Here is a 27,468-nt window from a genome sequence, read left to right on the forward strand (position 1 = left end):
CACAGGGAACATGTAATCTCCACACAGACAGTATCCAAAGTCAGGATCGGACCTAAAATTCTGGCGCTGCGAGATAAGCTACACCACTGCATCGCCCTATAGAGTCACAAGTTTAGCCATCCTTCCTTTAAAGTCATTGTTATCCTTCTGGCGTAAATATTTAAGGGCTTCCATGCCTTGTCATAACAACCATGTGCTCTTATTTAACCAGTATGGACTTGCCATTCTGTATTGTTTACACTTATAAGGGCGGTGGGTATATGGATCGATTTGCTTAGGTCGTGCTTGCCGCATGGAGTCGCATGCTCGTGGGACAGGCCCTTACCACTTCAAGCAGGGTGCAGGCCACCAACCTCAAGTGCAGTTTCATACCACTTCAAGCAGGGTGCAAGGCCGCCAAACTCAAGTGCAGTTTCATACCACTTCAAGCAGGGTGCAAGGCCACCAAACTCAAGTGCAGTTTCCTACCACTTCAAGCAGGGTGCAAGGCCACCAAACTCAAGTGCAGTTTCATACAATTTCAAGCAGGGTGCAAGGTCACCAAAGACAGAGAATCGTGACCTTTCCCTCCCTCATCTTGCAGTGACTGAGCCACGCCTACACTTCCGGGATTTATAGTCCGTCACCCCCTCCCACCGGAAGGGGCGTGGCCTTCATGGCGTGATTGACAGGAGAGAGAATCTCAACATTTTTTAAACACTTATAACTCTTTTATTTTTCATCGATGGGAAAAATCCTCGGTACCTGATGAGCGGAGGGGGACTCCGAGTAAGATGGCCAAAAATCACAGCCGTATGTGGTAGCATTTTTTCTAAAATCAATATACAGCGCAAACAGAGTGGTCAAGATTAGACTTTTAATTATAAACTAGACCAAGTGCAGACCCATTGGGCCTGTTCCCCCAACGTGTGGTTGTGGGGGGGGGGGGGAGGCGGCATGCAGCATCACATACTAACTACCCCCCCCTCCCGCACTCACGCTAATGGAGGGGAGGAGGGGGGAGAGAGGGGAGGAGAGAGGGGGGAGGAGAGAGGGGGGGAGAGAGAGGGGGGGGGAGAGAGGGAGTGCTGAGAGGGGGGTGAGATGAGTGGCGGGGGAGAGGTAGGGAGGGGGTAGGGGTGTGTGGAAGGGAGGGGGGTTTAGGGGAGGGACGGTGGGGGAGGGGGGAGGAGGAGAGGGGGAGGGAGGAGAGAGGGGAGAGGGGAGAGAGGAGAGGGGGGGAAGAGGAGAGGGGGGGGAGAGGAGAGGGGGGAGAGGAGAGGGAGGGGAGGGGGGGGGAGAGAGAGTGCCTTTTTACTTCAACCCAAACCACCATTTGCAGGCAGTGCTTTTTTACCTCTAACCATATTTTCATTTTCAAACCAAATTAAGGGTACTCACAGTGCTGTAGACATTTGTCAGTGTCATTCAAAGTTCTGATTGAGGCACACCACTTGCAGAGACTGATTGAGGCACACCACTTCCTGGTTTTATAGTCCTTCCCCGTCCCTCCAGCAGGGGCAGCAGAGAGAATGGGGAATGTTGTAAAAACATTAGTATCTCTGTCAATTTTCATCGACGGGAAAAATCCTTGGCACACATGCGGCGGAGGGGGGCTCTGAGCGAGGTGGCCAAAAATGACGGCCGTAGGTGGCGGCGTACTCTCGGAAACCGCAGCACAGAAAGCCAAAACCGGTCAAGAACAGGGTTTTAGTAATATAGATAAAGCACACCACTTTTCAATAAGTCACACCACTTTTCAATAAGGCACACCACTTTTCAATAAGGCACACCCCAACCAACTTTCGCATTTCCAAACCAACCAACCTTCGCATTTCCAAACCAACCAACTTTTGCATTTTCGAACCAACCAACCTTCGCATTTTCGAACCAACCAACCTTTGCATTTCTAAACCAACCTACTTTCGCATTTCCAAACCAACCAAATTTCGCATTTCCAAAACGACCAACTTTTGTATTTTCAAACCGACCAACCTTTGCATTTTCGAACCAACCAACCTTTGCATTTTCAAACCAACCAACCTTTGCATTTTCGAACCAACCAACCTTTGCATGTTTTTTAAACATGAATAAGTCTTTATTTTTCATCGATGGGAAAGATCCTCTTGTCCTGCGCAGCGGAGGGGGACTCTGAGTAAGATGGCCAAAAATCACAGTCGTAAGTGGTAGTATTTTTTTCTAAAATCAATATGCAGTACAAACAGGAAGTGGTCAAGATTTGAGTTAATTATATAGATGGACCAACTGTGGGCAGGTGGGATGAGCAAAGATCTTGGTCAGCCTGGACAAATTGGGCCAAAAGGCATCTTTCTGAGCTGTATGACTGATTATAATTACAAAGTTTGTCTTAATTTGTCAATTTTGCATAATTTCCTCTTTCCAACTCATGAGCACAAAGTTGAAGGCTTGATTTATTGTGAGCTTTTCAGATTCACTGTAAGTGTAGTCACATTGTCAACTGGATATCAAAATATCTTTGGTTTGTCATTTTCAGTAGTATTGATTTTGTTTTGCCAGGCTGGCTTTCTTACCAGAGCCATTGCAGATTATGCATATTTGAAGACACATTAAACACAAACATGTTTATTTGTTTACATTGTGTTGCAAACTAAAGAACAGGTAGTTTTATTATACAACTTAAAGTGGTTACAGCCTTAGATGAGCATATATTGTTCACATCAGTAATATATTTATGGCAGGCACATTTTACTTATGGGGAAAAAGCTAGAATTTTTTATTTTTTTTTAATCAGAAGGAGCAAACAAATCTCTAACATTAATAAGAAACATTGCATTCACATGAACAACTGACCTATAGTTTGATCCATCCTAATTTCCCACTTCAGATTCCTGTTATTCTAGAACAATTATGTGTAGCCAAACCTTTCAATCCTTTCCTCTTATAAATTTGCCTTTTGACTCATTCTCCATTTTACAAATTTCTAAGACATTGTAACATATAAAACATTGAATAACAGCTTCAAAAATTGTGAAAAAGCAACACCCCAAATTAGCCTGAAAAAAATCATATGGTTATCATACTTTTTGGAGTGATACTATTTTAAAAGTCATAAGATTTCATTACTGTTGTCTATTTAAGTTCTATGATTGTAAAAAAAGGACATGGAAATGAATTATATTTAAACAGTGCAAACGTATGAACATCATCTTGGTTCAAGGAGTTGGCACTCTCACTGAACGTTAAGTTGCCTATGTAATTCTACCATTTTCTCCGTGGGATTGCTACTCAAGGGGAGTTATAAATTCCTGAAGCTTTTCAGGTAGGGTCAACACAGAGTTGTGAGGATGATTGATGATTCTTGGGCAGCTGTACTTTTTCCTCATCTTATCTTGGAAATAATATATTGTCCCCTCACCCACGAGAACCATTTCTAAGATAGGCCAGGAGAGTAATCTACATATGATGTTGCATTATTTGCACTCAGGTGTAACAAAAGAAATAGGATGTCCCAAAAATATACTTTACCAACTTACCACTGACAACTTTTGTTTTTGCACTCATGATAACTTATCAAATATTGCAATGTATCTATAATATCCAATGTATTTTGCACAAAGCAGTTGCTCTTTTTATATAGCATCTTCAGATATTGCCAAAAATTGCTGAGGCATGAAAAGCATCCTTTCAAAGTATATCAACAGTGCAGATTTCCATGAAAATAACTACAGAGCAGTTTCAAGCAGCTTATACAGTAATTCCCCAAAATATACAATTCTGAAATCTTTGTCTATTTTCAATAGATTATTCATATGTTGTTTGTGATATTTGTGCATAGATAACTAAATTGTCTTCATTTGATGCAGCCTTATTCTGAAAGAAAAAAAACCATTTATGAAAGTCATATTTGTTGGACCTTTTATGTAAGATAACTATCTAAATCTCTGGCAGTTAGTAAAGTTTAGCACATGAAATTTAATCAATATGAATTAATGTACTTACAACACCTGAAGAGTTGCCACTGCACTGCATGTCATGTGTGCTCCCTGTGATAATTACAAACACCACAATTAAAGATAGTGTTGATGGTTAGAATTTAATAAATACAAATTGAAAATAAATATCCTTATTCTATTGCTACAATGTTGACTACAGAAAATGGATCAACAAGATTTTGGATTGACTATGAACTAGTTGCCTTCTCCAAGAGTCACATCCAAACCAAGTATGGTGTTTACACCGTGAACCAAATAAATTAGACTCCTCCATGATTGATGGGAGCCCATGTTACTCCCCAATGACCTAGCCAGGAGACCTTGAAGTGATTAATTTCTGGTGAAGCTACTGGTCAATGAGAATGCCCCGGATGTTGGTGATGGAGGACTTAGTAATGACATTGAATATACAGGGCAGTCAATCAGATTGTCTTTGTTGGACAGTTATTAACTGACATGTAATTGGCGCAAAGGTTACTTGTCACTTATCAGCCCATGACAGAATGCTGTCCAAATTTTGGTGTATATACATACAGTATGGGATGATTCATTTTTCAGCAGACATCTCCACTTTTTTATGATAAATGCCCAATTGAATGACTCTCAATCATTGTTAAATTGATGAAAACTTTTGTCAATGGTGCATTCAAGCAGTACTTAGTCAACAATTATTTCCATGTGTTTGGTTCTGGTCTGGTTTCCTCCCAGATCCCAAGAATAGGCTGGTAAGTTAACTGGGTGTCCAATGAATGGGAATAACATGACTTCCCCAATGTTGCTGCTTGAATGTATCTAAGGGCTCAGTACTGGATTGTTTGCATGGGAGAGGATACTGGCATTAGTTCACTTGTTCTTCCATTGAAATAGCCTTCTCGTCTGACCAAAGGCTAAAATAGCACCTTGAAGATAGTGGTAAATTTCATCCTAGATTTTTGCATTTCCTGAGAAGGACTCCATAATATGGGGAGTGGTTCCAATTTTGAATGGACTTGCCATCATCAGTGGGGCAGCCAAGGCAAGTTATTATAGGAGCTTCACCTTGTGAATGTTGATGGTAAGGTCCTTCCTGGTTGGAGTTTGACCTTTGAGTATGAAAAAATACGCGTGTCATCTGCACAATGTAGCTTGATTACTGAGGTTTGGTTAACCTTGGTTCTGGGGTGTATTTGCCATTGTTTAAACATTGTTTTATTTGTACTAAACATACCTCCATTACTGCAGGAGGTTTGTTTGTCATGAGATGGAATACAATAAGGGGTGGGAGATTGCAACCTTCACGTGGTTTGCCCTGTTTCAACAAATGCAATCAACATGGAGTGCACAATCAAATAAGATCAAATAGAACAAGTTGTCCTACAACTTTAGGCTGTGCATCCCATATGCAAGAAGAAGAAGAATACAATAAGAAAGATTCTGAAAAGTGTTTGATACCCTTCTGAGAATTTGATGTTAGTATATTAGTTACTGTCATAGTTGGCATGCCAATATGAAGCAGAACTTAGATAGAGGTGGATTTAGAGTCAAATTTGAGAAGGATGTTCCATTGTCCCTACTAATTATTGGAGTCAACGGCATTGGTGCGATTAAAAAAAAAACCCACAAACACTGTGCCCTACTTAACAGCCAGTGCTGCTCCCTGCATTCTTTATTGAAGCTGTCATGTAATGAAGATTATGTCTCTGCTTGGACGTGATCCATGCTATGATTAGGAATAACACTGACCACTAGAATGCAGTGGTTGATGAGATCTTTAGCAATAACTTCCTGTAGATTCTTATTGTCGTAGAAAACAGGGAGCAGAGAGACCCCTCTATGTAAACAATAAAGCGGTCTCCCTGCTCCCTGTTGTCTACCACATGCTTCCTTTCTTAAAGACAGTCACAATTACAGCAGCCCCTGGGATATCTTCCTTTCCTCAAATGTGGGAGATTATGCTGTGGATTTGTGACAAATCTTGGGCATCTTTTAGGAATTCAAAAAGGATATCGTCTATTCCAGTGGTTTTGGTATTTTTTTAGCTGGAATATGATCTTTTAGTCTTTTGTTGTCATGGGAATGCCTTTTGTTGTCATTCAAACAGCTTGGTTTGAACGAAATTGCATTTCTACAGTCTTAACATTAGAAAAAAAAACAAGACCCACACTTAACACAATTTACACAAACATCCATCACAGTGAATCTCCAACACCTCCTCACTGCGATGGAAGGCAAAGTCTTATCTCTTCCCTTTGTTCTTCTCCATCTTTTTGTCAAGTCATAGCAAGGCTGTCCTGGATAGGCTGCTGTGAGATGTAATCGTTGGTGATCATGTGAACAATTGGGTTTTAAATCTTTGAAATGCTCCATCCATTATGTGTGGACAGCCTCTGTCCCTGATGAGTTCATCCCCGCTCCTGGTTCTCAGTAAGTTGGGTTCTTAGGTACTGTGTCTGAAAATATCTATTAACCTGTTGCAATGCCATCGTTGTTGTGACTGTTGCTCACGTGTTGGGCTTCCTACAATCTCTGCCTTGACTTTATGTCCCAGGATTTCTTTTACGTATCGGAACTCTGCTTTCAGGTGTTACTTTATTCGAAGGAAAGATTGGAATTTGAAGGATTGAAAATGAGCACAATGTGGTAGCTAGAGTGGGGGAAGAAAAGGCTAGAAATGGGTATAATAAAATGTTACTGACTGATGTATGTTAGGACTAACATTCGACTGTATGAAGTTAATAAAACTACATATCAGGCAGGGAATTATAATTAATTCCTGAACCATCACTGGTATGTCCAATTTATTTCTGTACGATAACTTTCAGACTCGTTGTTACTCTATTAACTAATTTGGTGAGTGAGATAATGTAATCTCGTACATTTTCTAGTAATTTCAGACTAAGAATATAATTTTATTTTTAAATTCCACGTTGTATTTCCCTTCGTGCAAGCAGATTTGTGACTGTTTATCAAAGGTGAAAATGTCAGTTGTGCACCATTGAAGTCCCACTCATTTACTGCATTTCATGACCGTAGGATGTTGCAAAACAACTTGTTTTCAGAGATGCAGCGTGAAAACAGACCCTTCAGCTCCCGAGTCCACATTGACCATTGATCACCCGCACACTATTTCTATGTAATTTACAGAAGCCAATTAACTTACAAATATGCATGTCTTTCAAATGTTTGAGGAAACCAGAGCACCCAGAGTAAACCCATGCAGTCACAGCGTGAAAATACAAACTCTGCACAGACAGCACTCGTAGTTACGATCAAACCCCGGTCTCTGGCACTGTGAGGCAGCAGCTCTACCACTGCTCCGCTGTGCCATTCTTTAGATTTTAGTTATTCATGGAAATATAGTGGGCAAAAATAAATGCAACAAACAAAAATGTGATAATATCCAGATAATCTGCTTTTCAATGATGTTGGTTGAAGTATAAATATGTTAGCAGGGTAACAGGGTGACCAGCACGGTGGCACAGCAGTAAGGTTGCTGCTTTACAGCGCCAGAGACCCGGATTTGATCGTGACTACGGTGCTTGCCTGTACGGAGTTTATACGTTATCTCTTGTTTCCATCTACATTCCAAAGATGTACAGGTTTGTAGGTTAATAGGCTTGGTATAATTGTGAATTGTCCCTAGTGTCTATAGGATAGCGTTAATGTGCGGGGATTGTTAGTCAGCACAGAGTCGGTAGGCTGTAGGGCCTCTTTCCGTGCTGCATCACTAAACTAAAGTCCTCTGCTCTGCTATGAACTACTATCATGGCAGTTTTATGATCCCTTCAATATGCAAATAGTGCCTTAACATTTTATCTAAAGACCAGCAGAAGCTTTGAGCAATGATATACCCATTATTATATTAGCTCCAATTTCTGTGTTTGAATATCCACAGCGAGACTAAGCAATGACTTTCTAATTCAGAGAAGCATCTGCAACTGATTGAGTTTTAAGTTTCCAGATTGGGAGAATATTGAAGAGCTTTATTCCAGCCCCTAAGAAGTTAAAAGACAATGAGTTTTCTTATCTAGCGCTAACAATCTTCACTTTAGGAAAGATAAAAAATGAAAAAGAAAATTGAAAAATGTGGCCTTTGAGTACCTGATTCATTGTTCTCAAAAGATATTGATCCATAATGAATATCTTCCTTATTGCCTGCAGAGATAAATAATGTTAAATTTACATCATGCATATAGGGGGCTTTAAAATGGAAGCATTGTAGTTAGATAACCAAACATTTAAGGACATTATTCCATTAATGGAACATTATTCCAGCACCAACATCCACCACCTCTCCGACCCTCACTGCCTTCCCAGCCGAACCTGGCCCGGACCACCGAAACTGCCACGGCGATCAACTCACGACCTCTCTGGGCCCACCGCTGTCGCTAAACTTCACTGTCTCCCCGGGGCCACCAATGCTGCTGCCGCCGACCTGTATCTTTACTCCAGCCCTCCATGGGCCACCAGCGACCTTCGCCTCTCCACCGCCCACCAGCGGGCTGGAGCTGTCGCCTCACCAGAGTTCCAAACTCAGCACCAGGCCCACGATGCAGACCCCCACACCACATGGTCTGACTCTGCTGGGTCCTACTGCTCCTTCCCTCCTACAGGGAACCTCAGTAGTGATTGGTCTTCCCCTTCCCCCTCTAACCAGGTTATCCGGACCACACCTCACCCATACAATAGTCCTCACACCTCCCTCCTCTCTGAACACTCACCATCCTCCCACCAGACTCGCCTCGGCCTTTGGCCACTCCCTGGCCCTCCTCTGACTCTAACCCCCACCCTTGACTTCTTCTTGCATATGGCGTGCACAGCATAAAGTTGTAGGACAACCTACAACTTATTTGATCTTATTTGATTGCGCACGCCAGGTTAATTGCATTTATCGAAACAGGGCAGACCACGTGAAGGTTGCAATCTCCCACCCTTGTCATGTCTTCACCATCCCCCCTGATCTCCCCCTTTCCGATACGGAACAGTCTGTCCGCAACAGAGGCCTCACCTTTATTCCCCTCTGCCCCACCTCAACAAGTTCTGGGTCCGCCACGATGTGGAGCTTTTCTTCCGTCGCTTTCACCTCCGGGTCTTTTTCTATGGGAAGGAGTCCTCACCACCCAGTGATGACCCTTTTTCCCCATCTCCACTGGTCCCCCTCCTCTTGGACTCCCCAGAATGGCCTTCTACCCTCTCTAGACCTCTTTATTTCCAACTGCCAGCGTGACGCCAACCGTCTCAACTTTTCCACTCCTCTTACCTACTCTAACCTCACCCCCTCTGAACGTACAGCCCACCACTCACTCTGCAGCAACTCTGATATTATAATCAAACCTGCCGACAAATGGAGGTGCCGTGGTAGTCTGGTGCGCTGTCCTCTACCAGGCTGAGGCCAGGCAACAACTCTCAAACAGCCCCTCCTACTTATCCTTGGACCATGATCCCACAGATGAGCACCAGGCCTTAATCACACCACCATTTCTGATTTCATCTTCCACAAGATTTGTCTTCCACAACCTCCAACCTTATCATTTCCCAGCCACACACGGCCTGGTTTTACTTTCTCCCCAAGATCCACAAACACAACTACCCTGGCAGACCCATTGTTTCTGCCTGCTGCTGTCCCATGGAAAAGATTTCCACGTACCTCGACTACAATCATATCCACCCTGGTCCAATCTCTCCCGACCTATGTCTAAGGTACCTCACGTGCCCTTTGCCTCTTTAATGACTTCTGTTTTCCAAGCCCCGACTCCCTCATATTTTCTATGAACGCTCAGTCACCCTACACCTCCATCCCCCACCAGGAAGGCCTTAAAGTCATCCGTTTCATCCTCGACCGCAGAATCATCCAATTTCCCTCTACTAACACTCTACTCGGTCTAGCGGGGCTGGTCCTCGCCCTCAACAACTTCCCCTTTGACTCCTTCCACTTCCGCCAAGTCCAAGGCGTAGCTATGGGCACCCGCATGGGCCCCAACTATGCCTGTCTCTTTGTAGGGTACGTTGACCAATTCCTGTTCCAGGCGTAAACAGGCCCTATCACCGAACTCTATATTGTTACATTGATGACTGCATCAGTGCGACCTCCTCCACCCATGCAGGACTCATGGAATTCATCAACTTCACCATCAATTTTCATCCTGCACTCAAATTTACTTGGAACATCTCCGACACCTCCCTCCCTTTCTGGATCTCAGTCTCCATCACAGGAAATAGACTAATGACTGACATATATTACAAATCCACTGACTCCCACAACTATGCAAAGACTCCCTGCAAAGACTCTATCCCCTACTCTCAATTCCTCCGTCTACGATGCTTCTGCGCCCAAGATGAGGTGTTCCATACTAGGACATCCGAAATGTCCTCATTCTTTAGGGAACGGGGTTTCCCTCTCCCATCATAGATGAGGCCCTCATGTCTCCTCGGTACCTCGCAGCTCCGCCCTTGCTATCCCTCCCCCTTGTCACAACAGAGACAGAGCCCCCTAGTCCTTACCTTCCACCCCATCAACCGTCGTAGACAATACGTAATCCAAAATCTCTGCCATCTTCAATGGGATCCCACCACTACCCACATTTTCCCATCTCCACCCTTTTCTGCCTTCCGCAGAGACCATTCCCTCCTCAACTCCCTGGTTAACTCATCCCTTCCCACCCAAACCACCCCCTCCCCAGGTACCTTCCCCTGCAACCGCGGAAGATGCAAAACCTGTCACTAGACCTCCCTCGACTGTCCAGGGATCCTGACAGTCCTTTCAGGTTAGGCAGAGATTCACTTGCACCTCCTCCAACCGCATCTACTGTATCCGTTGTTCAAGATGTGGGCTCTTATACATCGGCGAGACCCTACGCAGACTGGGCAATCGTTTCGCAGAACACCTTCGCTCAGCCCACCTGAACCTATCTGATCTCCCGTTTGCTGAACACTTTAATTCTCTTTCCCATTCCTACACAAACCTTTCTGTCCTAGGTCTCCTCCATTGTCAGAGTGAGGCTAAATGTAAATTGGAGGAACTACATCTCATGTTTCGCTGGGCAGGCCAGTGGTATAAATATTGATTTATCTCACTGCAGGTAGCCCCGGCATTCCCTCGCTCTCTATCCCTCCCCCACCCAAGTCGCACTAACTTCTCATTTTCATCCTACAAAGAGCTCAAAAATGTCCTATATTATCGTTACTTTTTTGCATATCTTTCATTCATTGTTCTTTATCCCTCCACATCACCATCTATATCTCTCGTTTCCTTTATCCCTAACCAGTCTGAAGAAGGGTCTCGACCCGAAACATCATCCATTCTAACTCTCCAGAGATGCTGCATGTCCCGATGTGTTACGCCAGCTTTTTGTGCGTATCTTCGGTTTTAACCTGCATCTGCAGTTCCTTCTTGGCCCCATAGCTGAAGCGTCCATGTCGCGGGGCTGGAAACTGGAAGTATCCTGAGCTAATTCTTGTACCACCATCATCCATTGCCATCACCATCATCAGTTTTATTCTCTTTTCTCCTTCCTTTGCTTCTATCACTGGTCTGTGATTCCCCAAGTGCATTGAGTTTTCTGGTTTGTAACCAAATGTGCTTTGTTTCTTTGGCCTGCTAAAAAGTGATGAGAAGCTATTGATCAAACCTAAGTGTGGCCCTGACATCCGTGCTTGTTGCTACAGACTTACTTACTTCATATTACACTTACAAATCACTGGAGAATCAGGAGCATCACAGAAATATCTCCGCAGGGGAGAAAAGCAGAGGCAGAGTGTTGAGGGCAAAAGCAGGGCAAAAATGAACACAGAGTAAATGTAAAGAATCAGAGAGTAGAGGAGCACATAAACTTTCACCTAGCTCTGGCAATCGATGCAGCTATTTTAAGGAAGTCTTCAACAAGTTCCTGAAACTTCAGAATGGACAGAAAATTGGCAATGAAATGTCAACACAGATAGGTGTGAGACACAAAGACTGCAGATGCTGGAACCTGGAGCAAAACAAATTACTGGTGGAACAGCAAGTCAGGTAGCCCCTTTGGAGGGAAATGGACTGTCAATTTTTTATGTTGAGACCCTTCATCAGGATTGAAAGATTGAGGGGAGATAGCAATGTAAAGAGTTGTGGGGGTGGGGCAAAAGTTAGCACCTGATAGGTGGAGACACAAGGAACTGCAGAAGCTGGTTTACAGAGAGATATACCTGATAGGTGGATCCAGGTAAGGAGGGGTGGATTGGTAGATGGAGTCAGGTGGGGCATTGAGGGGTAGAGATAATGACTGGGGCATAATTGTGGGATTGCATAAGAAGGCGCTGCAGATGATGGAACTCGATGAGAAAGGAAGGTGAAATATAGTACTAATTAAGGGAGGTGGGATAGTCAGATGAGAATAGTGGGGGAGGGGACCTGACCTTAGGAGTGTGTGGGTGATGGGCAGATGGAACGGGTAACAAAGAAGCTGAGTGAGAGGACATAGGATAGTGTGAGAAAAAGGGAGGGGGGGAGGGGTGATGTGTGGGAAGAGCTGAGTGTCTGAGGGAACACTGCTTGAAAAAATAGTCACCTAGTCTGTGTTTGGTCTCACTAATGTGGAGGAGGCCAAAAGGAGAGCTATTGCAATAGGCAAGGTTAGAGGAGGTGGATGTAAATATCTGCCTCACCTAGAAGGGCTGTTTGGTCTGGATGGTGGTGAGGATGGAAATGTAGGGACAGGTGTCGCTCAGTTGCAGGCTAAGTGCCCGGGGAAGGGAAGGAATTGGTGATGTGTGAGATATTGCCATGCGATAAGAAAAATATGGAATTGATTGAAAAATAAATCATTGTAACAGTAAGGGCATTGAATATATTGTTTAGCAGAACTGAATACTTTCCAAATGTTAGTTTGATGGTATTCACTTATTGTTTTAGAAAAGAATATGGAGTAAATACGAACATGATAACGATACCAAATCCATGGGCTAATAATTCACAAGAAAGGATGCAAAATTGAAATATGAAAAGTTAACATTGAGTGGTAAGAGGCCAATAGAGATTTTTTTTTAAACGATGCATTGTGTTTTATCAAGTCTTTATTCAATACTACTTGCTCTTCCATCCTGGATTCTGTTGCTCCTCTTAAACTGAAAAAGCCTAAGCCTAAAGGCTGGCTGTGGCTCAATGACACCACCAGAGCCCTAAGAAGAGAGTGTCGAAAATCAGAAAGGAAGTACAAATCTGATAAGCTTCTAATTTCCTTTGAACTTCTGAGAAACAATCTTCACAAATACCAGGAAGCAGTAAAATCTGCAAGAACAAAACACTTTTCCGCCCTTATTTCCAAAAACACTCATAACTTCAAGGTCCTTTTTAGTACCATCACCTCTATCATATGTCCTGCCCCCAGCACCAGCTTAACTGGGTCCCCTGCTAAGTGCGAGGAATTTACTACAGTTTTCACCAGCAAAATTAAGAACATCAGATCGAATATTTCCCCTCCCATCCGTGACCTGGCTGTCTCATTGGTCTATTCTTCAAAATTAGATTGTTTCCAACCCGTTACTCTACCCTCCCTTGTAAAACTGGTCACCACCATGAAACCTACTACCTGTCCCCTCGACGTTGTCCTCTGTGCCCTTCTGAAGGATGTCATTAGGATAGGGCCAAGGAGGCCCAGGAGCCATTGGTGAGGGAGGAGCGATGTCCGAGCAGTGAGTGTAAAAAACCCAGCGTGGGGCTTGTTTCAGCAGAGGCCCAGGAGCCGTTGGTGAGGGAGGAGCGATGTCCGAGCGGTGAGTGTAAAAAACCCAGCGTGGGGCTTGTTTCAGCAGAGGCCCAGGAGCCGTTGGTGAGGGACGACTGCAAAAATCTGCAACGTTCCATTCGCAGATCACATTTCAAATTAAGTGGGCTTGAGGAAGCCGCTGATTGGTCGAACGGACTAGAAGAAACAGCTGATTGGCTTGTATCCCGGGTAAAGCTTTGTATTGTATCCAGGATAAGGGGGGGGGGAGAATGAGGGCCAGGGCAGTTTACTGTTCTGGATGTCAGATGTGGGAGGTCATGGAGTCTGATAGCCCTCCAGACGTCCACATCTGTGCCAGGTGCGTCGAGATGGGGCTCCTAGGGGACCGTGTTAGGAACCTGGAGCAGCAGCTTGATGACCTTTGTCTGGTCAGGGAGAGCGAAGAGGTCATAGAGAGGAGTTACAGAGAGGTGGTCACTCCAAGACCACGGGAGGCAGACAACTGGGTCACAGTTAGGATGGGCAGTGGCAGGGACTAGTGCGTACCCCGGTGGCTGTACACCTTGAAAATAAGTACTCATGTTTGAGTACGGTTGGGGGAGACAGCCTACCTGGGCGTAGCGACAGCGGCCGGGCCTCCGGCACAAAGACCGTCCCTGTTGCTCAGAAGGGTAAGGAAAAGAAGAGGAGGAAAATAGTAATAGGGGACTCTATAGTTAGGGGGTCGGATAGGCGATTCTGTGGACGCAGTCAGGAGACCCGGATGGTAGTTTGCCTCCCTGGTGCCAGGGTCAGGGATGTGTCTGAACGTGTCCAAGATATCCTGAAATGGGAGGGAGAGGAGCCTGAGGTCGTGGTACATATAGGTACCAACGACATAGGTAGAAAAAGAGAAGAGGCCCTGAAAGGAGAATTTAGGGAGTTAGGAAGAGAGTTAAGGAGAAGGACCGCAAAGGTAACAATCTCAGGATTACTGCCTTTGCCAAGCGACAGTGAGAGTAGGAATGGAGCGAGGTGGAGGATAAATGCGTGGCTGAGGGACTGGTGCAGAGGGCAGGGATTCAAGCTTCTGGATCATTGCGACCTCTTTTGGGGAAGGTGTGACCTGTACAGAAAGGACGGGTTGCACTTGAACCCGAGGGGAACCAATATCCTGGCGGGGAGATTTGCAAAAGCTACTGGGGAGACTTTAAATTAGAACGGTTGGGGGGAGGGACTCAAATAGGGAAAGCTAGCAGTCAGTGTGTGAGGCAGGAGGCAGAGAAGAATAGCACTCGGACACAAAATGTAGGGGAGAAAGAAGAAAAAGATAATAAACAGAGAATAAGAGGGGGTGGGTTTCTTAAATGTGTATATTTTAATGCTAGGAGCATTTAAAGAACGGTGGATGAGCTGAGAGTCTGGATAGACACCTGGAAGTATGATGTTGTGGCGATCAGTGAAACATGGTTGCAGGAGGGCTGTGATTGGAAACTAAATATTCCAGGATTTCGTTGCTTCAGGTGTGATAGAATTGGAGGGGCAAGAGGTGGAGGTGTTGCATTGCTAGTCAGGGAAGATATTACAGCAGTGCTTTGGCAGGATAGATTAGAGGGCTCGACTAGGGAGGCTATTTGGGTGGAACTGAGAAATGGGAAAGGGGTAGCAACACTTATAGGGGTGTATTATAGACCGCCAAATGGGGAGCGAGAATTGGAAGAACAAATATGTAAGGAGTTCGCAGATATTAGTAGTAAGCACAAGGTAGTGATTGTGGGAGATTTCAATGTTCCACACATAGACTGGGAAACACATTCTGTAAATGGGCTGGATGGTTTGGAGTTTGTAAAATGTGTGCAGGATAGTTTTTTGCAGCAATACGTAGAGGTACCTACTAGAGAAGGGGCGGTGCTGGACCTCCTGTTAGGAAATGAGACAGGTCAGGTGGCAGAGGTACGTGTTGGGGAACAGTTCGGGTCCAGTGATCACAATACCATTAGTTTCAATATAATTATGGAGAGGGTCAGAACTGGACCTATGGTTGAGATTTTTGATTGGAGAAAGGCTAACTTTGAGGAGATGCGAAAGGATTTAAAAGGAGTGAATTGGGACATTTTGTTTTATGGGAAAGATGTGGAAGAGAAATGGAGGACATTTAAAGGTGAACTTTTAAGAGTACAGAAACTTTATGTCCCTGTTCGGTTGAAAGGAAATAGTAAAAATTGGAAAGAGCCATGGTTTTCAAGGGAAATTGAACATTTTGTTCGGAAAAAGGGAGAGATCTACAATAATTATAGGCAGCATGGAGTAAATGAGGTGCTTGAGGAGTATAAAGAATGTAAAAAGAATCTTAAGAAATAAATTAGAAAAGCTAAAGGAAGATATGAGGTTGCATTGGCAAGTAAGGTGAAAGTAAATCCAAAGGGTTTCTACAGCTATATTAATAGCAAAAGGATAACGAGGGATAAAATTGGTCCATTAGAGAGTCAGAGTGGACAGCTATCTGCAGAGCCAAAAGAGATGGGGGAGATATTGAACAATTTCTTTTCTTCGGTATTCACCAAGGAGAAGGATATTGAATTATGTGAGGTAAGGGAAACAAGTAGAGTAGTTATGGAAACTATGAGATTCAAAGAAGAGGAAGTACTGACACTTTTGAAAAATATAAAAGTGGATAAGTCTCCAGGTCCAGACAGGATATTCCCTAGGACATTGAGGGAAGTTAGTGTAGAAATAGCAGGGCAGACAGAAATATTTCAAATGTCATTAGAAACGGGAATAGTGCCGGAGGATTGGCGTACTGCGCATGTTGTTCCACTGTTTAAAAAGGGTTCTAAGAGTAAACCTAGCAATTATAGACCTGTTAGTTTGACGTCAGTGGTGGGCAAATTAATGGAAAGGATACTTAGAGATAATATATCTATAAGCATCTGGATAAACATGGTTTGATTAGGAACAGTCAACATGGATTTGTGCCTGGAAGGTCATGTTTGACTAATCTTCTTGAATTTTCTGTAGAGGTTACTCGGGAAAGCTGTGGATGTTGTATATATGGACTTCAGGAAGGCCTTTGACAAGGTTCCTCATGGAAGGTTGGTTAAGAAGGTTCAATTGTTGGGTATTAATGGTGGAGTAGCAAGATGGATTCAACAGTGGCTGAATGGGAGATGCCAGAGAGTAATGGTGGATGGCTGTTTGTCAGGTTGGAGGCCAGTGACTAGTGGGGTGTCACAGGGATCTGTGTTGGGTCCACTGTTGTTTGTCATGTACATCAATGATCTGGATGATGGTGTGGTAAATTGGATTAGTTAGTATGCAGATGATACTAAGATAGGTGGTGTTGTGGATAATGAAGTCGATTTTCAAAGTCTACAGAGAGATTTAGGCCATTTGGAAGAGTGGGCTGAAAGATGGCAGATGGAGTTTAATGCTGATAAGTGTGAGGTGCTACATCTTGGCAGGACAAATCAAAATAGGACGTACACGGTAAATGGTAGTGAATTGAGGAATGCAGTTGAACAGAGGGATCTAGGAATAACTGTGCACAGTTCCCTGTAGGTGGAATCTCATGTAGATAGGGTGGTAAAGAAAGCTTTTGGTGTGCTAGCCTTTATAAATCAGGGCATTGAATATAGAAGTTAGGAAGTAATGTTAAAACTGTACAAGGTATTGGTGAAGCCAATTCTGGTGTACAATTTTGGTCGCCTAATTATAGGAAGGATGTCAACAAAATATAGAGAGTACAGAGGAATTTTACTAGAATGTTGCCTGGGTTTCAGCAACTAAGTTACAGAGAAAGGTTGAACAAGTTAGGTCTTTATTCTTTGGAGCGCAGAAGGTTAAGGGGGGACTTGATAAAGGTCTTTAAAATTATAAGTGGGATAAACAGAGTTGACTTGGATAAGCTTTTCCCACGGAGAGTAGGGAAGATTCAAACAATAGGACATGACTTCAGAATTAAGGGATAGAAGTTTAGGGGTAACATGAGGGGAACTTCTTTACTCAGAGAGTGGTAGCTATGTGGAATGAGCTTCCAGTGAAGGTGGTGGAGGCAGGTTCGATTTTATCATTTAAAAATAAATTGGATAGTTATATGGACGGGAAAGGAATGGAGGGTTATGGTCTGAGTGCAGGTAGATGGGACTAGGGGAGAATAAGTGTTCGGCATGGACTAGAAGGGCCAAGATGGCCTGTTAACGTGTTGTAATTGTTATATGTTATATTATATGGTTATATTACAATAACCAGTCCCAGCATCCTCGCCATCTTCAACAGTTCTGTGGCCACTGGCACTGTACCTACCTGCTCCAAGCATGAGGTGGTCCAGCCCCTCCTGAAAAAAGCTAACCTCGACCCCACCTTGCCAAGCAACTACAGACCTATTTCAAAACTGCATTTCCTTTCAAAAGTTCTTGAAAAGGTAATTTTAAGTCAACGTATGCCTTACCTACTATCTTGGAAACTTTCCAATCAGGTTTCAGGGCCCACCACAGCACAGAGTCTGCCTTGTTGAAGGTACATAATGACCTACTTCTCACCATTGACTCCGGCGACTGTGCAATCCTGCTCCTTCTCGACCTCAGCTCAGCATTTGATACTGTCGACCACACCATCCTAATTGACCGTCTCCGGTACGGGGTTGGTATTGATGGCACTGCCCTGAGCTTGTTCATCTCCTACCTCAAAGGTAGGAGTTTCTCTACTACCATAGGCAACTCTTTCTCCTCCCCAGCTAGCCTCTGCTGCGGGGTTCCACAAGGTTCCATCCTTGGCCCCATTCTCTTCTCCCTGTATATGCTCCCCTTAGGCCAAGTCAATCAAAGGCACGGCATTTCCTTCCATTGCTATGCAGACGATACACAACTCTATCTCCCCCTGAAGCCCAACAACCGATCAAATCTACTTAACCTTATTCACTGCCTCGAGGATATAAAGTGTTGGATGGCCCAGAACTTCCTCCAACTAAACGGAGGCCCCTGGAAATCAATCAAAACGATAGCAGGCAGCCTTGGAAGCCTAACCTCCTTACTCAAACCTTACGTCAAAAACCTTAGCGGGATATTTTACTCAGCGTTGAAATTTGACAAACAAGTCAATGCCGTGGTAAAAGTTAGCTTCTTCCAGCTTCGGAAGATGGCTAAAATAAAACAATGCCTCCAGCTTGACGACCTTGAAATGATCATCCACACATTTATCTCCTCCCGCCTCGATTACTGCAACTCCCTTTACACTGGCATCGGCCAATCTTCCCTGTCCCGCCTGCAACTGGTCCAAAACTCCGCAGCGAGACTCCTGACGGCACCCGAAAAAGGGACCACATCACCCCGATTCTGGCCTCTCTCCACTGGCTCCCTGTGCGGTTCCGAATAAATTTCAAGATCCTTCTTTATGTTTACAAAGCCCTTAAATGGCTTGCCCCCACCTACATCAGAAGTCTGGTTACCCACCACACCACCAGGTCCCTTAGATCGGCCGACTTGGGGTTACTGAACGTCTATGCATAAGCTCAGGGGCGACCGCGCCTTTGCGGTTGCAACCCCTAGACTGTGGAACAGCATCCCTCTTCCCATCAGAACTGCCCCCTCCATCGACTCTTTTAAGTCGAGACTTAAAACTCATCTTTACTCTCAAGCCTTTCTTGACCTCCTCCAAGGAAGGGCTATATGTATGTATTTATGTATGTACTTAATCTATGAACCACTGTTGTATAACATTAGTACCTCCACCAATGTAAAGCATTTTGGTCAACGAGAGTTGTTTTTTAAATGTGCTATAGAAATAAAAGTGACGACTTGACTTGATTTGAATTATACTAGAGATAGTGTTTGCACTTGTGGAAAAGAACAAATCTGGTGGTTTTCCATATGGTTATCCAACACTACAAAACACACGTTACTAAAGATTACACGGAATTCATCATTAACAAATAATTTGGGCTTCCAAGCTAAACTGTTTGAAAACGTTTAGCTCCATGACATCTGTAAGTGCCTTTGTTAACAACATGTTTACTGAGAGATGTAGAAAGTGATTTATCTCCTTACCTTCCTGCTTTGCCTTTCTATCGACAGACATATAGTCAGCAGAATTACTGGTCTCAGTTGCAGCCTCATTTCCTGAAAATGGGATATTTTTTGTGATTAAAACTTGAAAGCTACTTCAGATGTTTCAACAAAAAATGCTTAATTGTTACAGAGAGTTACGAGAATAATTGGGAACATGTGCTCAGTCCATCAGAGAAAACAATCCCGTCTAAAGCCAAGCTCATTGTAGACTGTATCTTAGGCTTCATTTGTGATGAGTAGTTGGACATATGTTAGAGGCAATTAATATTAGGATGATTTTACGAGAAATATGTAGCTGCGTTGAGAAGTAAAATATTATCTACTCACTATGGTGCTATAATTCTCATGCTTCATTATGAAACAGCAATCAGTGAGACACCAAGTGCTGGTGTAACTCAGCGAATAAGGCAGCATCTCTGGAGAATATGGATAAGTGACGTTTCTGGTCAGGACCCTTCTTTAGACGATCAGTGAGATTTTACCTCAAGCAAGCTATTGTTCCATGTCGTCGTTCCCCAATGTTCCCTAAGAATAAGATTGGGACATGGCACTTTGACAATTATTGGAATCCACATCATATCATAAATCAGTATGAACTCAATTTAAAATGTTGCTGATCAATTCTGCTGCTCAGAATACTTTAGTCCCCATTGGTTTTATATGGTTAACTAGAAGCAGTCTCGTGAACAGAAGTCTAACGCCCCTCTCCCACTTAGGAAACCTGAACGGAAACCTCTGGAGGCTGCGTCCCACCCAAGGTTTCCGTGCGGCTCCCGGAGGTTCCTGGAGGTTTTTGTCAGTCTCCCTAATGGTCGAGAGTGGTTTCCGCTTCTTCTATGTTCCGGCGATCGTTTCAAAACCGACCGCGACTAAAAATAGGTTGCCGTTTTAAAACTCGGTAATCTTTAGTCGAAGCTGGTTGCGATGCTAGTTGAAGGTGGTTGCCGGAGGTTGCAGGTAGTGGAAGGTAAGACATAACACATCCACTGGTTCCCCCTTATCCACTCTACTAGTTACATCCTCGAAAAATTCTATAAGATTCATCAGACATGATTTACCTTTCATAAATCCATGCTGACTTTGTCCAATGATTTCACCACTTTCTAAATGTGCTGCTATCCCATTTTTAATAACTGACTGTAGCATTTTCCCCACTACCTATGTTAGACTAACTGGTCTGTAATTCCCCATTTTCTCTCTCCCTCCCTTTTTAAAAAGTGGAGTTACATTAGCTACCCTCCAATCCTCAGGAACTACTCCAGAATCTAAAGAGTTTTGAAACATTATCACTAATTCATCCACTATTTCTGGGGCTACTTCCTTAAGTACTCTGGGAGGCAGCCTATCTGGCCCTGGGGATTTATCGGCCTTTAATCCATTCAATTTACCTAACACCACTTCCTGACTAACCTGGATTTCACTCAGTTCCTCCATCTCATTTGACCCCCGGTCCCCTGCTATTTCCGGCAGATTATTTTTGTCTTCCTTAGTGAAGACAGAACCAAAGTAGTTATTCAATTGGTCTGCCATGTCCTTGTTCCCCATGATCAATTCACCTGTTTCTGACTGCAAGGGGCCTACATTTGTTTTAACTAATCTTTTTCTCTTCAGATATCTATAAAAACATTTGCAGTCAGTTTTTATGTTCCCTGCCAGTTTTCTTTCATAATCTATTTTCCCTTTCCTAATTAAGCCATTTGTCCTCCTCTGCCAGACTCTAAATTTCTCCCAGTCCTCTGGTAGGCTGCTTTTTTTGGCTAATTTGTATGCTTCAACTTTTGTTTTGATACCATCCCTGATCCCTGATACTTTCCCATTTTATCCACGGATGCACTACCTTCCCTAATTTATTATTTTGCCAAACTGGGATGAACAATTGTTGTAGTTCATCCATGCAGTCTTTAAATGCCTTCCATTGCATATCCAACCCTTTAAGAATCAATTGCCAGTCTATCTTGGCCAATTCACGTCTCATACCCTCAAAGTTACCTTTCTTTAAGTTCAGAACCTTTGTTTCTGAATTAACAATGTCACTCTCCATCCTAATGAAGAACTCAACCATATTATGGTCACTCTTGCCCAAGGGGCCACGCACAACAAGATTGCTAACTAACCCTTCCTCATTACTCAATACCCAGTCTAGAATAGCCTGCTCTCTTGTTGGTTCCTCTACATGTTGGTTTGGAAAACGATCCCGCATATATTCCAAGAAATCCTCTTCCTCAGCACCCCTGCCAATTTGATTCACCCAATCTATATGAAAAAGGTTAGCTCCATGACATCTGGAAGTGCCTTTGTATACTGAGAGATGTAGAAAGTGATTTAGCTCCTTACCTTCCTGCTTTGCCTTTCTATCGACAGACATATATTCAGCAGGATTACCGGTCTCAGGTACTGGTGCCTCATTTCCTGAAATTTGATATTTTTTTGTGATTAAAACTTGAAAGCTACTTCAGATGTTTCAACAAAAACTGCTTCATTGTTACAGAGAGCTACGAGAATAATTGGGAACATTTACTCAGTCCATCATAGAAAACAATCCTGTCTAAAGCCAAGCCAAGTCTAAAACCAGAAGTCTTACTCGGAGCTAATATTTGGGAACTTTGTGACTTTGTTGAAGAACAATCAAAAGAATAAGGTAAAATATTATGTACTTCACTCTGCCTTTGCCACTTGGTACTTTTATTTGACAGAGTGGTTTATGATTCGTGTTTCCTTGAACATAAGAAAAAATTGTAATTGTGGTTTACACTAAAACCAGACAGAAGTGGGTATGTGAAGGATTATAAAAGGTACTCAAGTCCAATGGGATTTTGGGTGAAACAGAATAAGTGGCAACTTGTGTGATGAAGTTTAGAAATTCAAAATTGCAAAATGGCTGAAGATCTGCCTTGATGAATAGAACACAACACTGGTAAAATCTCTGTTACATTTTAATTGTTTCCACGATACCTTGCATTTTCTGGATTTCCATAGCATTTGAATAAGGTTGTGATGCTTCTTCTGTATTTCCCTCTGTTTGTTGAGGTTTCTGCCTTTGATTTCCCAAACCTGTTCATGTTGAGGACACCAATTAAAATGAATTTATTGATCCTCATGAATTTTTTGTATTCAACTAAACAAACTCTAAAATGGTTTGTTTAGATATATTTCTTTGTCTGAAATTCATTGTAATAAAAGATAATTAATATTTTCGATGAAACGACACGGATTTGAAGTAGGTTTGTTTTCAAACCTTTTGAGGTCAGGACCATTTCTTGATAATGTTCATATAATCTGGTTTGGTCCATTCATATAGTTCTAAGGAAGGTGCATTATTGTTTTAATAATCTCATGTTCAAATGGTTGCCCATAATCACAACTCCCAAATTTAAGAATAGAAGAAACAGGAGCAAATATACGACCTTTGGCCACTTGAGCTTGCTCTGCCATTCAGTTTGACCATGGCTGAACCATCTAGACTTCAACACCACTTATGCATTGTCTCTTCATAAACTTTGACTGAATTGTAGTTCAAATGAGTGTCACCACCTTGTATATATTAATTGATTTCTCCGCATTGATCTGGAGTAGACAATTACAAAGCATCAAAGCATCAAAGCCTTTTGAGAGAAAACATTTCATCTAAATATTGTCTTAAATGAACAACCGCTTTTTCCGATATAATCATGCCACAAACCACTGTCCAGTTCAGGATACCTCACGAGGGGAAGCAACCACCTTATCACATCTCCTCAGAATCAACCCCTTCATCATTAGTCAATCCTGAGAACCTCCTCTACATATCCTTCCATTCATAATGAGACCAAAACTGACCAGACTTTGAATTTTGAATAATGCCGCCAAAAAACGCGGCTCCAGCATGTGTAATATATGAAAATTAAATTTCACTGTGCAGTTGCATCTCTGACAAATAAAGCACCAATGAATCATAAAACAAATCGACCTAACATGAAGATACAAATAAAGCACCATTGAACGTGAAAATAATAAACTGAACTAAAACTAAACTTATATTACATAATTCTATATCCTCAATATTCAAATATGTTCCCTGATTTGAGAAATAACGAGTAATTAATAAGCAAACATTAAAACTTGCAACCTTTATAATACCTATTCTGCCAATAACTTATTTTTTAAATGATCTTTGATTACAAATCATTTTTTTCTCTATAATCTCTTCCAGAACTTTGAGATCTCTGGATTTATCTAATTCTATCATTGGGAAATTAGCCTTCAATTTACGAGATTTTTTTAATGGAATTCTTTTCCTAGTCTCTCTGCCTTACTTCCTGTCCATGCCCTTAAATCTGAACATTTGAATAAGTTTTCATAATTATCCAAATCTTCTAATCTTTCAAGATAGAGTTTGTTAGATTTAGATCTTAGGGCTAAAGGAATTAAGGGATATGGGGAAAAAGCAGGAATGGGGTACTGATTTTGGATGATCAGCCATGATCATAATAAATGGCATTGCTGGCTTTAAGGGATGAATGGACTACTCCTGCACCTATTTTCTATTTTTCTATCTCTTTTGTCAAATTTAGTTTGATAACATTCTTGAAAGCATCCTTAGGGGATGCAATCACTTAAAATATGCCACAGCAAACAATTGTCTGCAGATAACATTTGACATAGTGGAACATAAATGAGTGTAAGATATAGTTATCATTGGCAATTTTTGGAATCGTACTTCATTAATATTTTTGGTATGCATCTTACCTTTATTCTTGCACTTTTTCAAACACAGCACCACTCCCAAGATAACGATGAGCAGAAAAGCCAAACTTCCAATAATAATAATAATAATATAGGTGTAGGTATCTGATAGAAGAGTAAGCATACATTTCATCTTTACATAGTTCATAATTAATATATTTTTAAAGATCCGTCAATGACCAAATGGATAATGTTGCTGTGTCAGATTTGAATTCAACATTCAAGGAAACTGAAGTGTTGCAACTATCAATTCAGGTAGGGACACAGAATCAAATCACACAGGGATTCCATTCCTCAAATCGATGCGTTGATTCCATCTGGCGGATGGGTGCAGATGGATCATCTGCAAAAGCATCTGATTCAGCTGTAAAACTTTCTGCCGTACAACAAACAAATGTTGCTCATTGATTGGCTTCAAGTGAAATAATCACTGTTTCACTGAGAACTTGTGAGAGTGAACTTATGAACAGCTTGAGGCTTCATCCCGAGAACAAATGTGGTGAAAACAGAAAAACTAAGAGAAAGAGATGGTCCTTGCAAGCTACCAAATGTGAAAAGGTGTTGTCTACATAGCCATGGGAGTAAATGGGTTGTTTGTCTCCTGAGATGGAGATACAGAGATCAAGAAAGGGGAGAAAGGTGCTGAAAATGGTCCAAGTGTATTTAAAGACAGGATGGAAGTTAGTGGCAAAGTTGAACAGATTGACAAATTGGTTGCAGGCCGCACTATCAATGCAGTTGTTGAAAGAGTGGTTCTTGTGTCTGGAACAAAGAATGATGTTCTACATTGTGGAAAAATCAAGAACTGGGAAGTCTCATAGAAAAATAACAGGCCAACGAGACATTAAATTATTTCAGAACATTGCAAGTCGTACACAAAGCAGAATTATAGCAGGGCCTTTGCAGGTTTTAAACCTGGGATACATAAATTCTTGATATGTAATAAGTTAAAAAAATAACATGGTTAGAGAGAAATGTGGAAATGAAACTCATGTCATAAGTTGTGGTTTTATTGAGAAAATAGATTACTCAGTGTATTGAATGGCCAACTTCTATGTTTGTACTGTCTTCATGCAAAAACAACTTCCATTTCTCGCCTCTAATCCTGTGACCAATCATTAACTATGGCCCTCCCCATGGGGGATCTTCAACGTGAAATCTTTCTCTTTCTGTACAAATGCTGCGTGACATATTTTTCTTTTAATTCAAGAGTTCTGAGCCTGAGGAGCAGAGAGTTTCACTTGCAATGTATGCCGCTGGAAATGCTATTTGGCTGAGATTCCTTCAGTGTTCTACTGCTATTTTCAAATTAATTCTAGATCAGAAAGTTAATGAGAATGATTCCATACAAATGCTCAATTTGACTAAATGAGTCCACAAATAGCATGATAGTAATGTGCAAGGTTAGTTTGCATGCAATACTGCAGGAAATATATACACACAATTGTTTTTGCAACTCGCAAAAAATTATTTAGTTTGTGGAGCAAAGTCAAAAGGATTGCAGGCAAGCAATACCAGTAATTGGAATCTTTTAGTATAGTTTAGTTTACAGATACAGCATGGAAACAGGCCCAGCTAGTCCACACTGACCATTGATCACCCATTCACATTACGTTATGTTATCCTACTTTCTCATCTACTCCCCACTCACATAAGGAGTAATTTTTCAGAGGTCAGTTAACTTACAAACCTGGGCGTCTTTGGGATGTGGGAAGAAACCGGAGCACCCAGAGGATCCCTATGTGGTCACAGGAATAACATGCAAATGCCACACATACAGCACCCAAGATTAGTATCAAACCTAGGTCTTTCGCCCTGTATGGTAGCAATTCTACTAGCTACACCACTTGCTCTTACTGATAAACTGTCATCATGAGATTACCGAAATCATAATAACTCGTAATGTTAGTTAGAGATCTAGGGTTAGTATATTTAGTAAATCGCAGATGAATACCCTGACTAACATATTTATAATCAATAGTCTGTCATGTTTGCTCAGACTGCACAGGCTTTGATTTAATAAAATGGTTCCAGGAAAGAAGATGCCGAAGAGAATGTGAAAATTATTAAATAGACCAGTGGGGATAATAAAGAGGACGTAGGCATTTTTCCCATGACAATTCATCTCTGTAGCAATGCACAAAGCTGACAAATTTGTAAATGCAGATAGTCAGCAGAGGTGGCAAGGAATAATAGCTGATGAAAACAAATGATATCTGAAGAGAGTGGTTAAGATTTAGGTATCGACTGAATGTCTTTTTATGAGACTCCTTCGATAGTGACCAAGACATGTACTTCATGCTTCATTAGCGTGATGGAAGGAATGCAATGTCAGAAGTACCCAGTCGTGTGCATTCTTATTTTGATACGGTTAAGGAATAGCCCATATTCCACACAACAGAAATGAGGCCATTCAGCCCCAGAGGTATATGCCAATGTTTATAGCAAATCCATCCACCCACTTGTTCCCCTGTAACTTATTCTACCTCACATACCCATTAATCATGTCATCAGTAGTCCCAGCAGCCATGTATATCAATAGTAATTTACAGCAGCCAATCATCTTAATAACCAGCATAACTTTGGGATGTCGGAAACATACACTGACATGGAGTCCCGTGATTTGGTCATGCACACAGACAAGGGGAGAACATTGGCTTGATAGATCGATCTTGCTTTGCTGGTGCTCTGGAACATGTTCTCCACATGCAGCACATTTAATACAAAACATGAATTGAGTTTAAATTACATAGCTTCCACAATGGGTTTTGAACAAGTGACGTTAGACCATTGAACAAGGTTTCTCGATTACAATGTTGGTAGCAAATACTGCAAGAGTGCAGAGATAATTTACAAGGATATTGCCAGGACACAAGGGACTGAGCTATAGGGAAAAGTTGGACAGGCTAGGATTTTATTCCTTGGAGTGCAGGAAGCTGTGGGGTGAAATTGCAGAGGTGTATAAAATCATGAGGGGAATAGATAGGGTGAATGCACTGAGGGTTTTACCCAGGATAATGAAATCAAGAATCAGGCCATAAGTGAGAGGGATGATATTTAATAGGAACTTGA

General features: G+C 42.3%; 1 protein-coding gene across 2 annotated transcripts in view; it reads right to left on the minus strand.

Moving 5' to 3' along the window:
• Positions 1-2,582: 2,582 nt before the first annotated feature.
• The window catches only part of LOC116978602, a 51,397-nt gene continuing 26,511 nt past the window's right edge, over positions 2,583-27,468 (minus strand). For both annotated transcript variants that reach the window (XM_033029864.1, XM_033029866.1), the window contains exons 7-12: positions 24,400-24,501; positions 22,627-22,725; positions 22,009-22,083; positions 8,034-8,087; positions 3,961-4,004; positions 2,583-3,831 (exon numbers count right to left, since the gene is read on the minus strand). In XM_033029864.1, the coding sequence (XP_032885755.1) occupies positions 3,763-3,831; positions 3,961-4,004; positions 8,034-8,087; positions 22,009-22,083; positions 22,627-22,725; positions 24,400-24,501 (443 nt within the window). In that variant the 3' untranslated portion in view covers positions 2,583-3,762. The remainder of the gene's footprint in view (positions 3,832-3,960; positions 4,005-8,033; positions 8,088-22,008; positions 22,084-22,626; positions 22,726-24,399; positions 24,502-27,468) is intronic.

The sequence above is a fragment of the Amblyraja radiata genome, chromosome 11, assembly GCF_010909765.2.
Source record: "Amblyraja radiata isolate CabotCenter1 chromosome 11, sAmbRad1.1.pri, whole genome shotgun sequence".
NCBI classification, from domain to species: Eukaryota; Metazoa; Chordata; class Chondrichthyes; order Rajiformes; family Rajidae; genus Amblyraja; species Amblyraja radiata.